The sequence below is a fragment of the Pungitius pungitius genome, chromosome 20 (assembly GCF_949316345.1).
Source record: "Pungitius pungitius chromosome 20, fPunPun2.1, whole genome shotgun sequence".
NCBI classification, from domain to species: Eukaryota; Metazoa; Chordata; class Actinopteri; order Perciformes; family Gasterosteidae; genus Pungitius; species Pungitius pungitius.
Genome location: NC_084919.1, coordinates 14,733,393 through 14,749,943, shown reverse-complemented (window position 1 = coordinate 14,749,943; position 16,551 = coordinate 14,733,393). Strand labels below are relative to the sequence as shown.

General features: G+C 45.7%; 1 protein-coding gene across 2 annotated transcripts; it reads right to left on the bottom strand.

Moving 5' to 3' along the window:
• Window positions 1–50: 50 nt before the first annotated feature.
• On the bottom strand, window positions 51–10,651 carry znf395b (zinc finger protein 395b). 2 transcript variants are annotated; one of them, XM_037449613.2, is made up of 10 exons: window positions 10,389–10,651; window positions 8,630–8,800; window positions 8,188–8,318; window positions 7,974–8,086; window positions 7,105–7,304; window positions 6,916–7,016; window positions 6,407–6,758; window positions 4,180–4,275; window positions 3,896–4,002; window positions 51–2,842 (listed from the first exon to the last, which is right to left on the bottom strand). In XM_037449613.2, exons 2-10 carry the CDS (start codon window positions 8,756–8,758, stop codon window positions 2,731–2,733), a joined length of 1,341 nt encoding a protein of 446 aa, XP_037305510.2. In that variant the 5' UTR covers window positions 8,759–8,800; window positions 10,389–10,651; the 3' UTR covers window positions 51–2,730. The 2 variants fall into 2 exon arrangements, with proteins under 2 accessions (XP_037305510.2, XP_037305509.2); XM_037449612.2 differs by having other exon boundaries at window positions 6,407–6,761; window positions 10,389–10,649.
• Window positions 10,652–16,551: the final 5,900 nt, after the last annotated feature.

Genomic DNA, 16,551 nt, shown 5'->3' with positions numbered 1-16,551 from the left:
GCCGAAGAAAAAACAACTACCAATCACTTTTCAAATCTTCAGTGCTGTTTAATTTGTGTTTGACAATATATTTCCTTTTTTTTAAATGATTTTATTGCTATTACTCATTTCCCAAATACTAGTCCCGCTGCCATGACTCCATAGCTGAAAAACCATTAACACTGGTTGTATGCCAACAGAGGGGCAGGAAGGAAACAGTAACTTGGTTGAGTCAAACCAAATGTAGCTTATTCTTGTGAGTTTATAGTCCAACAAAGTGCCAAAAAACATGAATAATAAAAAAAAAAAACTATGCCCAATACACAGGCGGAACGAGACGATAAAAAAAAGAAGGTTTAAATACTTGTACGTAAGTCAAAGCACAAAATCGAATGAACATCATGACCACTGTGTAACCACTGGAAGAGAGTATTGGTATACAGACAACAGCCAAGTAGCTGTCTAATACAGTGGAGCTACAGGGTAGTAATATGAACCTTTGGATAAAGTAGGAGAGTATTGTAGGCTTAGCACATCACATGACCAGAGTCAGACAACAGTTAGCACCATCGCAGACTTCAGAGTTCAGGATCAAGTTACAAAGATACAGAAAAGTCCTTTTGCATTTCTTTAGGAAAGAGGCTACATCCACTCCAACACCTCTGTGGACGCAAGCGTTTTAGCACCGTTTCTAGAAGTGACCTCCAACCATACAACACGGCTGTAAACACCTGTCACAGGAACCGTCACCTTCGCTGGGCGTTTGAGTGTAAACAGGAAGCCGATCGTCTACTCAGTGGTTTGAAGAACAAAAGGGAGACCAGAGATTTCTTAGCTAGGACCCAGTTTTATACAATGTACAATTGCCTGAAAAATGTGTTTTTGTTTCCTTTAAGTAAGCCGTTTATGCAGTTTCAATCAGTTTCAATCTGCAATCTCACCACTAGGTGACACCAATGACCTCGGGTGTGTCTCAATCCGGCTAGGCTGCATCCTTAAGGACGCATTCGTCCCTTGGCCGTCTCAACCATGGTGTTCCGTGGGATCCTTGAACGTGGCCGAGGGACGCAGCCCTCCAGGAGCCGGTGTGGAGGACACATCTGGTCTACCAGCAGTACGGGCTGACGAGGATTTAATTTATTCAGAGCGGAGGCAGGTGAGCCAACAGCAGGGAAGACTTCACTTTTAAATTGTAACGTTGAGTAATAGAATTCACTGTATTTCTTATTGAAAAGTTAATGCCTTAACTTCCACACTGTAGAGCAGGGGTGTCTATATATAGTTTATACATCATATTATGAACCTGAAATATCACTTTCTAAGTCAGTAATGTTACAGAATAAATAAACAAAGAAACTGAACTAGCTTTGCTCCTGTTGGATTAATGTGTGATTATAAACTTTACATTTAGTTATGTTTTATGGAGCTGAAGGAGAACCATGTGTGTGGGGACATTCAGCTACTCTAGCTTGGACATATTCTGTAATATCTTAAGTTACAGTTAAATTAGCTTGAATATGTAAGAAGAAAATAAAATGTCTGTGCTTACGAGTTAATAAATGTGTTTGCTGTTGTGGATTTAGTTGACTGTTTTGATTGATTTCCTCTGCCTTAAGATTGCAATATTACTTTTAGCTAAAAGTACCAATATTAATTGAACTTAAAATCCCTCGAACGTTATTGAAATATATCACGCATCTGGTGAAGCATATGTTCTTGAATAAAATGAAAAAATAAAAAGATTTCTTCTCTATCTGTACTTTATACGTTTTTTCGGGTTTATAGGCTTTTACTGTCAAACGCTGCAGGTTGCTAGGCAACGGGAGCTATGGAGGTGAAGCTGATGACCCAAGCAGGAAGGAGGACCCGGCCGAAGGTAGACCAGAAGACTGAGTCCTCATGAGGATGCAGCCCACTGAATTGAGGCACAGCTTGGATTGGATGAATTGAACTGAATGATTCTTTTTCTCCAGGAAAGGGGTCGGGTGCAGGCCTTAGTTTGGCCCGGTACTGGCACCATTCTATTTTTTCACAACCCGGATCTGTTAGCCTATGTTTGAAAATGATGAAACCAGGAATACAGTACTGAATTGTAGTGTTTGTGCTTTGAGGAGGGGAAATAAGTACAGCTAAAGCAGGTGTACTTCTGAGGAGTGGCGCTGTACATATTACAGAAATGGAGTGAAGGAGATGAATGAACAGAACTCCACACGGCAGCGAGACCTTTGTGAGTATCTGTGGAGGTGATATATTCTACGCGGGGCCTTCTGCTCTGAAACACCAGTGGGCGTACAAACCAAAAGTAAAAATCAAAAAGACAACAAGTCCGAGCCAGAGATATAACTAGACTGGAGGTGTAACCTGCGGAAGAGCCATGAACTCTCCCCGCAACAACAAGGAGGGATTGTAATGATCTCATATTCATGAAATACTGCATTGCTGTACAAGCCCTGTACAGAAACAAGTTGGCTACAACATATTTACTGAAATGAAGACTTTTCATTTCCTGTCCTAAAGCATTTTGATATGGTCAGATTAGCGTGGACATAAACGTGACCAGGCGTTTATAATGAAAACGTGTTAGAGTGGATGTAGCCTGAAAGTAAAAAAAACAGAAGTGTGGTTTTTCTTGATGGCTCTCGGGCCCGGATTTATATCCTCTTTTTGATAATAGTCTCTTTTTCTCTCACTCATCCATCCATCCATCCATCCATCCATCCACTTGTCCTGTCTCTTTCTCCATCACAGTCTTTAGTCGGGGAAGCGCTGGCAGGCCTTTTTCCAGCGACAGGCGGTGCACCACTGGTCCTTGCGCTCCACTCCGTACACCTTGCGGCACTTTTTGGCCTCGCCGCGACCCTTTCTGCAGATGGGGAGACACAAATCATATGGATGAGGAATGATAAGAAAGGGGAAAGGAGAGGGTTCTGTATGGGAGCTAAAAGAACAGGAGGCAGACGGAAAATAACAAATTAATAACAATAAGAACGAGATTGAATCAATTTCATCTATCTGGCCGTGTCAGGGCAATGTGATTTGTACAGACAGCAGGCAGGCGGCAATAAAAGGACAGAGGAAGAGAGGGGAATGAAAACAGAAGGAAGCAGAAGGCTGTGAGGGCAGAAACCTCTTTGATTTATTTACACTCAATGTTCAAAATATAAGGAAACCTTTTAATACAAAGACTTACATTTTGCAGCAAAATCTCTTGTTCTGAAGTATTAAGAGTTACATTGAGCTCTTTCATGTCAATTTTAAAAAATATGATGAAAACCTTTAATGCTGTTATGCACTACAGCAAAATACTGTAGGTTACTTTAAACAATCAATATGTACTACTACTAGTACTACGTTGCTGTCATTGGCTAGTACTACTATGCCGTCATTGGCTAGTGCTACTGTGCTGTCATTGGCTAGTACTACTATGCCGTCATTGGCTAGTGCTACTGTTCTGTCATTAGCTAGTGCTAGTGTGCTGTGGTTGGCTAGTGCTACTATGCTGTCATTGGCTAGTACTGCTGTGCCGTCGTTAGCTAGTAACTACTGTGCTGTCGTTAGCTAGTACTACTGTGCCGTCGTTAGCTAGTAACTACTGTGCTGTCGTTGGCTAGTACTACTGTGCCGTCGTTAGCTAGTGCTACTATGCCGTCATTGGCTAGTACTACTGTAAAGGAAAACTACTGTACTGGAAAGGACTGCCATTACCCGATGAGAGACATCTTTGTTCAGCTCATTTTCTGTCACCAGTGTGGCGTCTGAGCATTCTGAGATTAGTGAAGGGAGCTAGCTAACAAGCTTGCCGGTAAATTAAATCAAACAGCGCTTTCATCACAGCACATTGCTCTCGCCAGATAATGAACCAATTACAGCCCGGTATTAAAAACAGTCATGGCATGGAACAGGAACAAGGCCTCACCTGAAGGAGCAGTGAGTGCGCAAAGGAGACACACTTATTGGTTGCAGCCTGTTCTGTTGGAGCCACTGTTCCCCAACGCTGACGGACCGACACCGAGGTTTTACCACCTGAAGAGACACACAACCACCAAAATGAGGAATAAGTCATGACAGAGGCCGACAATGTGGCCATTGTATTTCTCTGTGAAATGCTTGAGGGATGCTGCTTAAGGGTTCTTGGTCATGTTCTTAAGATCAGGCAGGTACACCAACACATGTGAAGACAGAACTGGAGAGAAGACCCACCGGAGTGTTACTGTGGCCAGAGATGGAGGTGGAAGGGGTCCAACCCTGGCAGCCGGGGCTTCTGAAGGCCTCAGATACCTGGACGGGGCTACAGGCCTGGATGAAGTAGAACACAAGTGACGACACATGATTCACCTGAGCAGGACGGGTTCTGAAAGATGGGCTTTCTTTGTGCTGGGTCGAGTTCTACCTGGAATCATTTGCTCCAGCACAACACTTTTTGGAATAAAATAGGGTTTGAAGGGATCCTAGTGAGAGTAATGGTTCCTTTAATGACTCTTTTCCTCCAAAGAACCCCTTTTGGAGGAAATAGTTCTATAAGGATCATTTAAGGCATGTTTTTATTTTTCTAAGAGAACGCCCACAATCAAACCCCTTTGAATACAAAACGTTTCTCGATAAATACCCTGAACGGATTCAAGCTGGAACCCTTAAAACATAAAAGGATCTAGATGAGTTCACAATGAACATTTTACATCATTAAAGGGTTCTGTGCAGAACACCTCCCTGGATGAGTCTGGTCAGTTTCACGGGCCCCTGGTTGATCCTGCTCTAGTCTCCCCTCACCTGTCCTCACTTACCCAATTAGTTCTTATTGCTAAATTTTGACAAATCAATTCAAGGATTTTCTACCTAGTCGCTGGAACAACGGTCCTATTCCTCCTTCCCGTGCAACCACTGTCACTAACTCCAGAACATCTGTTTGTTTCACTAATGGTCGCACAAGCAGATCTGATGTTAGGAGTATCCAGGGGAGCTACACGGGGGCCTGGACCAGAAACAAATGACATCGTGGTCAAGCATTTCAAGCCACGAGCCTCCAGCAGCAGACACGACACCCATGATAACACAAGCGCTGCTCCATTAGAAGCAATGACCTGCAATTCAACCCACACTGGACCCTAACCTCTACATTCCTTTACCCCTGAGGAAATTAAAGAAAAAAAGGCTTACATCTCTCATATTGAAACGTATTCCAAATGTCAGCAAGTGGAGTCAGTCCAAACCGCTGTACAGAATCCCATTGGGAGGTTTCATGTACTGTCTTTCTGAACATTACAGGCTGCTGAGAGGCCGTCGTCCTCGGGGGAGACGGTTTACTGTCTCACTGCCACAAAGCATCCATTTACAGAGTCGGCAGCACGGGGTAAATGCAGGTCACCAGCCAAATGTGCTGCTTTGTGATGCATGAACCAAGCTGGAGCTCATTGGCCCGGTAGAGGGGGTATTTGCAGGAGGGGACAATGGGGGGGTGCGTTAGGGAAGGACCTATGAAAGACAACGTTGTTGGTGTTTTAGCAGCAGAAAGAAGGAGTCCACACACATGTGTTTGGTTCTTCACGATGTTCCGCAGCACAAACACACTGCATCCCTGCATGACGTTTAATAATTCAAGATAACAGAAGCCAGGCTGTCTCTTTTTGGCCACCCACAAAACATTGTGCGCTTAGAGAGAACTCTGGGAAGTAAATCATTATTTATTGAAATGAGGGATGTTGGGAGCCTAGTTCAAACAGGAACGGTGTGCCCAAACTCAAAGTGAGCTCTTGTGTTAGATAGAGTGCCGAATCCTAACCACTAGACCATCTCCTTGCAAATTTCAGCGTGCAAAACAGCAATTAGACATAAACAAAACGTTGAGGAAAAGCCCATTCAAATGAGGTTATTTTCGTCTGATTGAGCTTCTAATCCGTCAGATGAAAAGCAAAGGTAACATCTACCAGCTGTGGTCTGGGAGGAAGCTGTGCTGTTTGCCAGAGGATAATCCGGAAACATCCGTGAAAGTAATGCACAAATATAACAGTTTTTTCTTTACAAATTCTTGAAACTGCATCCACCCACCGGCGCCTCTAAAGCTCAGATTAATATGTTGCATTTGGACAAAAACAGGAGTGAACTGGGAGATGGCTTTTGTCACCTTTGGACGGAGCCTGGTAAGCTCTTCAAGCTTCTTCTTTATTGAAATGTAAGAAACACTAAATGTTCTTATTAAACACCATAGTTTTAATTTGTGTGTTTCCATACAATCTTACAATCAATATTTTTTATATATTTCAATTTCTTTCCTGAACTTTTTTAGGAATAGTGTCTTTGCCAAATGATCCAGATCCATCATGAGGTCTTATTGGCCGAAAATAACTTTTTAATCTCCCACTTTTCACACCAGAACTCGACAGAAATCACTGTCAGAAGGCCAAAACTCCTCAGAGACCACGGCTGCACCCACCTGATAGAGGTGCTCCGAGTGGATCTGCCAGAAGCTGCTGGGGGCCGACTGGCTGAGCGGAATGGCCCGGTTCTTGCCGGCCTCGGAGCTGGAGTTGGACCTGGGCCTGTGAGCTGGGGGGATCTGCAGGCCAGAGGGAGGAGGGGAACCGCGGGAGGCCCAGCTCAGATGGGAGGACGAGGCTTGGCACGGAGCTTGCTGGGAAGGAGCCGGAGCAGGAGCAGGAGCAGGAGCCAGAACCGGAGCCGGAGCCGGAGCCAGAAGCGGAGCCAGAGCGGAGCTGAAGTCCTCGGCCTCACAGGAGATCCTGGTGTAGTAGAAGTCCTCTTCTCTCTGGGACTGATCCGACCCACTGCTGTGTGTGGCGGGTGGAGGGACGGACCGGCGGAGGATAAAAAGTGTAAGTTTCTGGGTCGGTACCTTCACTGAATGTTTCAACTCTTTCTGCAACTAACAACAGTGTTGTTCATACTTTATGAGAACACAACGGATCATATAGTGCAACTCACCCCAGATGCAGCACACGTATGTGTCTCTTTATTCCAACTGAAGACGTGAGCACCTTGCCACAGCTGGGCCACAGACACTTATACATCCCTCTGAAAGAGCTCTGAGACAGACAGGGAGAACACAGGTGAAGCCCAGGCCCAGGGCACCAAGTGACTTTACTGGTTCCAGGCTCTGCCCAGTATGGGTACCTTGGGCTTTTTGGCATGGACCTCCTCCCCCTGCTCCAGATCCATTTGCAGGCCTTCATCCGGGCTGCTGTCCATCTCTGTGACGGATGGCGAGGGGGCGGGACTTACGTTGCCGTGGTCCCAGCTCCAGTAGCCGCTGCTGCCGCTGTCGGAGAGCTCGCCGCCGCCACACTCCATGTCGGCGGTGGAAGAGGAGCCGGCTGGAGAGCAGGCAAACAATCAGACGTGGTTCCAGTGGAAACACACTCTGGATGTCAGAGACCCCCGTTGGGACTGAAGCAGTAGGTGTGTATTGGAGACGCTCTCTGGACACTCCACAGGAGACACCAGCTGTCGCCTGAATACTCTGTTCCACGCTATCTTCCTTTTCACCTCGCCAAAGTAAACTATTTGTGTACTTTAATCAGGTACAGTAGCTGCTATATCAGTACTGCATATTCATTTATTGATCTTGCCTATTGGAGCCACAGCAGCGATTTTCACAAACAATTATTCTTGTTGATACAAAGATTTTCAGTTTATATTCCTACACGATAACTAACTCGCTTACAATGAATTCTAGCTATCACCATCAATGCTCCCCGGTCTATCACAGTAACCTCTGGTGGGATTAGGTGACTTATACAAATTGACGAAGCAGTAATATTAAAAAAAATTAAAAGTGCATTTGAATGAAAATGTCAAAATTGAGCAGAATCTCCAGTTAACACCCTTTGTTCACCATTGGATACTATATTACAAATGCAATAAGCCGGATGAACATTTAAACAAGTACCTTGCTCAAAGAAAGGGACAAAATATGTTATATTTACCTCTAATGAAGCCCTTAAAAAGAGGCTTTATAAAAAGTGCAATGAGGAGACACAGACCTGGTCTGGGATCGTTCGGCGGGGGGCTCTGGACCACGGGGCTGCAGGACAGACTGGTCAGAACCATGGCCGCCATGATCTCGTCCATCTCCACCGACTCTGGGCTGCGGAAGCTGGACGCAGCACACAAAGAACAGTCTCCTTTAAACTCTTTTATGTGACACACAGCGCCACCTATATCCCTCACCAGTACCGGGCCTGCTGGGTCGCCCACCTGTGCATTGTGGGTGCCGCCGTACGCGAGGAAGCGGCCTCCCTCTCCTGCAGCTGGATTGATGTTGTGTCCTTGTGATGCCGGCTGTCCGCGGACCCCCTCTCCGCCTGCACGCACCTCGGGGTGCACACCTTTGGAAAGAGGAAAGGAAATGAAGCCCTTCCCAGTTCAGCCCCACACTGATGACACAGGTAGACGCTCATCTGATGACAATGAACAACAACGCTTGAGGAACACTTTCTGTCTGTGGCGCCGTGGCCGCAGACAGCAGCCTCCGACCCGGCGGCGCATGGCGTGAGGAGGAAAGGATCATCCATTTTCCTTTGTCTATCCCTTACGGAAAGGTTCCGCCTCCTCCTGGTGACGGCTATACTTACATGTAAAGGATTAAATAGAGAGAGGTTTTTGGTAGTCTGTCTCGGCCCCCCCTCCGTCCACTCACCAGGGTCTGCTGGGCGTCGGGCCCCTCGTCGCTGCCTCCAGACGCCGGTGGCAAGAAGCGGGCCTGCGCTCCCACAGGGTGGACTGCCGTCCCGCCCGGGCCTGGTCTGGCTCTGTCCTCAGGTCCCATAGCTGCCCAAAATGAGGGGGATCTGCACTGTCTCACACCTCCCTGCGGACGAGACACCAGATACAACACTAGATTAGAATCGGTCCATGACAGGTTACTGCATGGTCAGATGTTTCCACACTAATGGCATGCGTGTGCAGTCAACTGCTTATTACAGGGCCAGGGATAGATTTGAAAAGGTCTGCTCAGCAGAGGTCAAGGCGATCTTACTGGATCCCTGGCTGCAAATCCTACACTTTCCCACAATGCAACTCAATAGCATCTTCAATTCAGACCTGTGTTTTTCAACTGTAAAAATGGCAATTTTAACCTGTGTGTTAAAGTCAACTTGATATTGTCCTTCATTATCATATGCGAACACCTTTCCTCTAAAAGCATTAAGCCGGGAACCTTAAAGGTTATTTCCCCACGAGAAGAAGCTGCTCAGAGTGAACCGCAGCACCAAAAGGTAAATGTGAGGCCTTCTCTGATGAATGCATCTGCTGATCTGAAGACTTTGAAGTGAACACGGACCTGTGAGCTGGGGAGGTGCTGTGGTTTTGTGGCCACTGAACACGTATTTATTTTGCGACCTGACATCCATAGAGGTAGAATGGGGTAATGCTGCATTCAGGGCGCGTGGGAATAATGCAGATGTAAAGGTCGACGTGATGATCATAAGCGAACCATGATAATGAAGACCATGATAATCATTTTTATTTGATTCTTTACACATAGTGATAGTATTTCTATAATTAAACTCCATGACAACACACCAGACATGAGGACAGACGGTGAAGTAACTGAACTAGTCCTCCCACAGTGCTTCATGTCCATCCTGCACGTTGTCTCCCACGGTCCAGCTGTATTTTCACCGAGAAAACTCATCTCTCCCATTTCGTTTTGTGCACCTGAACGCAGAGCCCAACCCCCACCCCCCCGCATTATTTACACCAATCAGCGTCGACCCTTGGTAGTAAACAAGCGCCACAGTGTGGGAGGGGGAAACGTCGCTGATTGGCTGCGCTCTGCGTTTCAGGCACACACCTCCTTTCTGACAACGTGTGCGGACACGAGTTCCGCGGGGGGGGCGTTGAGCCGGGGGGGGGGGGGGGGGGGCACTGCTGAGGATGACCGCACTTTAAACGCAAAGAAAAGAAATAAAACTCAGCACGACGGATCATGCAACAGGAGGAGGAGACCCGAGAGGACCGATGAATACGCCACAATAACACAAACACGCACGAACATAACGCCCCCTCCCAGTGATTCAGTGGAGGCAAATGGTATACATTAATGGGAGTATAGTAAAAGCTTACACGCATTTAAATATTACAAAATTAAAAACATTACATCGTGACGCGGGTTACAGCGAATGCGCTGCAAGTTGCACGAATGACGTCATTCGCACTTTCCCAAACACTTGCAGCCTGCGTTGTGTGTCGGTGTTATGAATATAACTGGAATATAAATCAGTTTATTCATCCATCGCCACACCGATCTCCTCCCAGCGACGCAGATTGAGATCATGCAGCCCCCCCCCCCCCCCCCCCCCGCTCCCCTTCCGGCTGAAGGAAAACACTTCTGAGTCGCTTCGCTGCAGCGCACAAAAACAACGCAACGCAACGCACTGCGTTTCCGTGGCTCGTACCTCGGTGCCGCTCGTTGCTGTTCGGGTGGTTGTCCCGCCGCTCACCGGCTCTCCAGTCTGTCCGGGGGTGTGTGCGTGTGTGTGTGTGTGGTTCGAGGGAAAAAGGGGGTTGGTCCGTTGGATCCGCGCCTACGTGTGTCCGGTTGACGAACCAATGCCGGCGCTGTGGCAGCTGGGCAAAGCGTGCACAAAAGGATGATGTAGGTGAGGGGTTACCAGAGCAGCGGCAGCAGCATCCTCTGTCCGAACCTCACTTCATGTGTGTGTCCACCTCAATCCCATGAGCTGTATGGAAGTCCTTAATAAAGATTGTGCAAAATGACATGAATCTGTATTAAATGTTTTTTTTTTACTTTCCCAAACCATTTCTCTTTTATCTTTTAGCAAATATGCAGCATATGATATCCTATACAGACATAATACCAAATGGATCAAATAAACACAAACTATGACAATGTCATAAATTAAGTGGCTGGAAGGGACAATATAAAAATGATATAGTGTGATATACTGAGGAATCCATCCAGCGTAATGTAGCTACTAGCTACAAATCTGATGTGGCCGTATATTTGTATTATGTGTTGTGTGTTTATGTGTACACAACATATACACAACACAAAAACATGCAGACGAGCAATAAAATCCTTTTGGGCACCATACACACTTAATCCATTTTAAAATGCTCACTACTAATGAAACTGCTGAGACCACGTCATACATGTCGACCCCCAACATCACATGATAAAATGCCTGCATGGAGATCCGACACAATTTGCATGTTTTTCCAATGTGTGTGTGTGTGTGTGTGTGTGTGTGTTTGTGTGTGTTGGAGAGACCGGATTAGTGCCGGCTGTCTGCAATCCTCTCCACCAGACATCCAGTCAGGGGGGGGGGCGTTTAGGGTCACATAGGGAGAGGCTGCAACCCAATCCTAGTCCCAATCTGAGCCCGGAGCCAGACACAGTACTTCATCCACAGCGGGCCTGTATGCCTTCGTCAGTGTGCTGACTGGTGAGACGGACTGACTGATGAACACATCACACATTCATTTATCATTAGGTGTAGCGATTTGAACAGGTACAAATGTTGGTTTAGAAGTGCAGTTTGAAATGATTTAGAAGTACAGTTTGAAAAGATTTCTTTATTTGGAAAGAATGTCGCCTACTCGCAACATAGCCATCGCCATAGCGACGGCACACAAAGCTGCCGGAAAATGCCGGTGTCTCGTACGGAGGCGGTGGCCGAAGAGAGACGTGTTGCTCGGCGTGTATTTCGCTAGCAGTCGCCCTCTGATGGGGTTCCTGTAGTGGCTTCGCTAGCAGCGGCTCACTGATGTCTGCTTTCGTTAGCACGGCTCGTTAATGGTACTCTCCCATGTTTGAAATATCTAACCGTCCTGCCTCCACTTTACTTACGGTCTGCTCGTCCCGGGTCTCCGTCCCAACTCATGACACGCACGTCCATATGTACCGTTAGCTAACCACGGTTAAACCTACACGTCCCTGCACAGTGGATGACTCCTGAGCTACTGTTTTTATGGCCATCGAACTTTTCACTTAGGTTGCGTTCACAAAACCACGTCGCGAACTATTTTCCTGACCATACGAACTGTGGTTGAAAGAAAGCATAGCTGTGTCATGTGACTCCACTAATCAGCTGTTATGGTTCAGCTGGCTGAGACCAACTGACAAACTGACAGGGTGGAGTATCCATGACAACGGACCAGCTGCCTACAGGGCAGGGAGTCCACACCTCAAACCAGTCCCCTGGAGCAAAACTATACGGGGTAGCCAAAAAAAATTATGTGATTTTGAGAGACACAAAACTGCTCAACTAGCATTTTTACAAAACGTGTACCCTCTGTTTTTTATTAAAAATATGTCGGCAGGTTTGTATTGGATCCTATGGGGCTTGAGACAGACTTTGTCTCACTCTCTGGCTCCTCAGGACAAAAGTAAATAACTTTGGGATTCCATACTCATATGAGTCCGACCAGCACAAGCATGGCATCGTTTTGATCCAAAAATGAAGCCTGTAAAGTGAATATTGTGTCCGTAAGGGCAAAAGTGCCATTTTATTTACCGGATTCTGACTTTGCTCTCCCTCTAGATTTCCGGAACATTGCAAAGCTTCCCTCTAGCTCTGTACATAGAAACACATGTAAAACTCAGAAGAGGACTGAAAAACTAATTAAACATAATTAGTGATTATGAAAAAAGTAGAATAGATAAAGCAAGCTGTTTTTTATTAAAATTGTTGTAAAATTCTTAATTGTTGTTAAGACTTGTGTCAACATTTTAAAGTTTAAATGGTGTCTCTAGCTGAAAGATTGGAAAAGCTGAAATAGCTCAAAGTGTGAATCAGTTGAAAGGTGCGGTGGAAGAAATAGAATAATAAGTTGAGTAAGATTTGAAAAAAAAACAATTTGTGGAATGCATCAATGCATTCCAACAATTATAAGTTGATTAAAGATTCGAAGAACAACACTTGGAATGCATCAATGCATTCCAACAATAACTTCTTAGTTTTCTTAGCTTAGGGCGACTGTGGGTGAGCGGGGAGGGTGGCCGTCTTCCAATCGGAGGGTTTTTGGTGGTTTGATCCCAGGCCGGGCTACCCTGCATGGTGATGTGTCCTTCGGCAAGACACTTAACCCCAGCATTGCTCCTGTAGCTGTGACTACAGTGTGTGAATGTTAGTTACTGATGGGCAGGTGCCACTGTGTATGGTAAGTCCTGTCATTCGTGTATGAATGGGTGAATGATGTTATACTAGAAAAGAGCATTTACCAAGTTAGAAAATGGCGTGTTTGTTCAGGGTGTCATGCATGATTCTTCTCCGGCCAATCACTGTTTTAACTCATCACAAAAGCCAAACCAGGGAGATACAAGGCAGCAGGTTCTACATGCAACTTTTGCTCATGGAAATACCACAGCAGGATATCCATGAGGTTGCATGCTGATGCTAGAAGGTAATACCTAGTGCTTTAGCATGTTAGCATGCTAGCACACAGTACAGCTGTTCTTGATGGGATTCTCACACTAGAGCTAGCACATATTTACACATTAATGTTGGACAAATTAAAGAATTAACATCACAATAAAGTCAGCCTCGATGTTAATTTCGGAATCAAGACGGTCATCAGGGGGAACACAGTCAGCGCTGTTGCCTGGAGTAACGCAGTTGTCGACAAGGTCTAATCAAAGTCATGACGATTTCAAGTTTTCCCAAGTTTTCAGAGAAACGCAAGGACACGCAGACGCAAGAGCGCCTTATCTCCCCCTTTTGCGTTCTTGCGTGTGTTGTTGGGATTTTCAATCCCCCCCGAGTTGGTTGATGAGAAGAATCCGGCACGTCAAGTTGAAAAGTTAACATTTATTTAGAAGAGAAAAAGATACACGAACAATTCCCGCAGGTGCACCTGGAGACTACACACGTATCACAAAGTGATCCAACCAAGAGTCTGCCTGTTGTCCAACTCTGGCGCTTTTAACAATCTCCTCACGTCCTTGAAGACTAGTTTGAGCTGGTTCTGGTCTCAAACGGCTATTGTCCAAGATGCCCAGGTGCCCCCCCCCCCCCCCCCCTGTGCCATCCTGTGCAAAGGAGTATTGTGTCAGATAGGGATTTATATAAGTTCCCTTGTGTGCCTTATATGGTCAGAGCGTTATGTCCTGCATTGTCAAAACACCTGCTGACTGAGAGACATACAGTATACAGCTAGAAGGAAAAGTGAAAAGGAAAGAATAAAAATAAAAACACAAATTGTGACATACTGTACATCTCACAGCAACAACCAATTTTTCTGGACTACCGTCAAAGGCTGTGATTTGTCTGCTAACTACATCCTTCAATTTCACAGCATAATTCCATCATTTTTAAAACAAAGATTTTTTACTGTAAATATGACCACTGATACAACCCGTCATTGACTATAAGGACGGGCAGATGGCATCCAATTCATGGAGGGAGATCTCTATAAACGTTGAAGGGTGTACAAAGTTTTGGAGGAAAATACGGGACAAACGTGTCCGCAAAAAAAGGCGATAAAAAGCAGCAGTGACAACGCACAGGGCTAAAAAGTTTCCGATAGATAAATAAACAAACCAACGACTTCCACACACAAAGACGTCACTCTCGAGGTCGTCTTCGACAACATGTTTGCCCCGTATTGTCCTCCACAAATTTTTACACCCCTCGACGTTTTCGGAGATCTGCGTCCATGAATTGGAGGCAGACCAATCCCAGCCTTGCGGGCTGTGTGAGCTCGCGTAGTTTTGACGTCTAGAAAAATTGGTCGACACACGCAAGAAGGCAAGAGGAGGGAGATAAGGCAGCAAGGGGCTCTTGCGTCTGTATGTCCTTGTGTTTCTCTGAAAACACGGAAGCATAAACTAGGCTTAAGAACCATGAAATGAAACGAGTCCGTTGACCCAACTGCGCGTAAAGACGCAGACGCATGCACCAGCCTTAACGCATGCGCTCACTCAGTGGACTTTATAGGTATAGCAGCTACTTTAATAGAAATGCAATTGATGTCTTTCTGTAATTCTCACAATAGCAAAGTCATCCGTTATTTCATCATTCACAGTGGAAAAAATTAAATGTCGGCGTTGTCAAGGCAAAAATAGCAGATGATGTAATGTTGTCAGGTTTAAGTATTTGTCAACACAATTAAATCTAAATGACAAAAGAAGCAATTATAGTTAATGTACGTTGACTTTGAAGGCAGAATTCACCAGCGCTGTGTTGGAGTGGTTCGATCACACCTGGAGACACACCTGAAACAAACTCACCCTGCTCATCCCACCATGACCATTCTTGAGACTATAGATGAAAAATAGCCTTTTGGCTAACTCTGGCACATTTACAACAATGCTTTTATCAATGTGCACGGCCCCTTATCAAATAAACCAATACATAAATGACGTGGAGAAAGGAATGGCCGACATCAGAAGCTCACTTGGGCATGCTTTATTGGGACTGTTAGGGTAGGACAGTAGCTTGACACCCAGTGCATCTCATGACAAACTGGTAGAACAAGAACGTCAGCTCCACTTTGATGTTTTCTCACTTTGAATGCCCATGTGCCACTCCCACCTCCAACTGGGAGAATGTCTCTTTGGCACGCAGTCCAACCCATTTACACTGAAAGAATGAATACAGCACAGACTCACAGGAACAGAAATGAGAGGAATCCAAAAGAACTTAAAGTTATTCCTTTCATTTGAAGGAGGGAAATTTAAACTCATCAACACCCCAGAGATTACCAACCCCATGGGCGAGCAGTACAGACTTTGGGCATGGTTTCATTTGCCCGCCCCGGCCCGTGGTTTCCATTGATTTCCCTCCAGTATCAGACATCAGTTATTAGACCCATCCGACCTGCTTAAAGGAAGGCGTTGCCCATTTTCAAACAGCTCTGTGTCATTGTAATGTGTGCAGACAAACAATGCCAAATCAGCCCCAGGCTTCCCAGCACGCTGCCGCGCCCGCAGCTCCATGCAGCTCCATGCGGCTCCATGCGGGTCCATGCGGGTCCCCGCCCATCAGCCGGTCGCTGCAGAGGGGAGCGTGCTGGGAGGCCAAACACCACTCAGCTGCAGACCCTCCTTCCTCCAACTGTTATATGACTGAATCAACAATCATGTCCGTTTGTTGTGAAGATCACGCCGGTACTGTTTCCCAGCTGTGGCTTCATATAAAACGGAATCATATGTATCAATATTCTAAAATAACTATTATAATATTATATCATATTTCCCAAAATATAGAACTAACCAGTGAACGCCCCACGGCTATTTGAGAATTTTAGAGCTTGTGGACTCACTCAACCAAAAGAAGTTATTTCCAAGATGACAAAATAATAAAAGGTAGAATACGGAGAAATGGTGAAGTCTTTTGAAGAAAATATCAGAATTCAGATTCTGTGAATATGAGACTCAAAACAGAGGCTCTTCCTTGAAGAATGTATCCAGAGGAGTGATGTGTTGAAGACGAGGTCTTGATCTCCTTTTTCCTTCCATCCGTCCTTTTGTGAAAAAAAGTGTGTTCTGTGCCATGTGATGTTCTGTGGTGTGTGTGTGTGTGTGTGTGTGTGTGTGTGTTCAGGACGGTCACTGGCTCGTTAGGTCCTCATGTTTCTCTCTCTGTCTAAAGTGCT